The sequence below is a fragment of the Neomonachus schauinslandi genome, chromosome X, assembly GCF_002201575.2.
Source record: "Neomonachus schauinslandi chromosome X, ASM220157v2, whole genome shotgun sequence".
Taxonomy (NCBI): Eukaryota; Metazoa; Chordata; class Mammalia; order Carnivora; family Phocidae; genus Neomonachus; species Neomonachus schauinslandi.
The window spans coordinates 40,059,554-40,060,678 of record NC_058419.1 but is presented as its reverse complement, the minus strand read 5'-3'; the positions used below and the strand labels follow the sequence as shown (position 1 = coordinate 40,060,678).

Sequence of the window (1,125 nt, the reverse complement as noted above, 5' to 3'; positions counted from 1 at the left end):
GGGGGGGAGTGTCTGGGAGCTCCCAACTACCGGAAGCTGATGCGCCGCTACAGTATCAGTGAACCGGACCAGGGTGACAGGGCCTCGCTGACCTCAAACATCTACCCACACCCACCCCTGGGCATGCTGCCCAGGGAGGCCAAGGAGGTAGAGGCAGGCCTCCCCCTAGGCTTGGGTCCCAAAACCAAGTCCCTGGAGTCGCCGACCCTGGGAGAGCCCTCATACGTCCAGGTTGCCCCTGAGACCAAAGGCCCCAGACAGATGGCAGTGTTCTCGCTGCCAGAAGAGGTGTACCGGAAGCCCGCCGATCTGGACGAGGACAGCGAGAGCAGCAGATGCTGCTCCATCCGCTACTGCTTCTACTACCGCAAGTGCGACATGGCGGATGACGCCAGCGACAGCAAGGACGAGCTCTCCTACTCCATCCCCATGAAGATTCTGCCCGGCATGAAGCTGGACGAGCAGGTGGTGCCCGTGGTGAGCAGGACCCTGCAGGTGCTGGATGCTGCCACCTGCAGCGGCAGCAGCCCCGAGGCCTCCCGCACCCAGGAGATCGACCTGCGGGCGTCCACCTTCGAGGGGAGCCTGGCCAAGATCAATGCCCTGCGGGCCCACGCCTATGGCCTGCCCGACGGCTTCCTGGCTGCCAGGCTGGACACCAATGAGCTGCTGACGGTCCTGCGCCAGTGCGTGGCCAGCCCCGAGGCCCGCGCCCCGAAGCCCTACGTCTCTCAGATCTCCGAGTACAAGCTCGAGCTGGCTCTCAAGTTCAAGGAGCTCCGGGCTTCCTGCCGCCGCGTGGCCAACGTGGACAAGAGCCCGACTCACATGCTGGCGGCCATCACGGGCAGCTTCCAGGTGCTGAGCAGCCTCATCGAGACCTTTGTGCGGCTGGTGTTCATCGTGCGCTCCGAGGCCCAGCGCCAAGAGCTGCTGGCCAAGGTCGAAGAGGTGGTGAGGAACTACACCTTCCTACTGCGCGCCGCTGAGGAGTCCACCACCCGGAACCTTAACCAGCAGCAGCAGCAGCCGGCCGCCGCGGCGGCTGTCGGGGCGGCCTCGGGGCACCCCCCGGGCTCCCCGACTCCAGCGACTGTTATGAGCACATTCACCCGCTCCTTAAAA

General features: G+C 65.2%; 1 protein-coding gene across 1 annotated transcript in view; it reads left to right on the top strand.

Moving 5' to 3' along the window:
• FRMPD3 (FERM and PDZ domain containing 3) overlaps positions 1–1,119 on the top strand; it is a gene marked incomplete at its 3' end in the record, with an annotated part of 61,427 nt that extends 60,308 nt beyond the window's left edge. The window contains exon 15 of the mRNA XM_044911935.1: positions 5–1,119. Coding sequence (XP_044767870.1) covers positions 5–1,119 — 1,115 coding nt within the window. The remainder of the gene's footprint in view (positions 1–4) is intronic.
• Between the last annotated feature and the right edge of the window lie 6 nt (positions 1,120–1,125).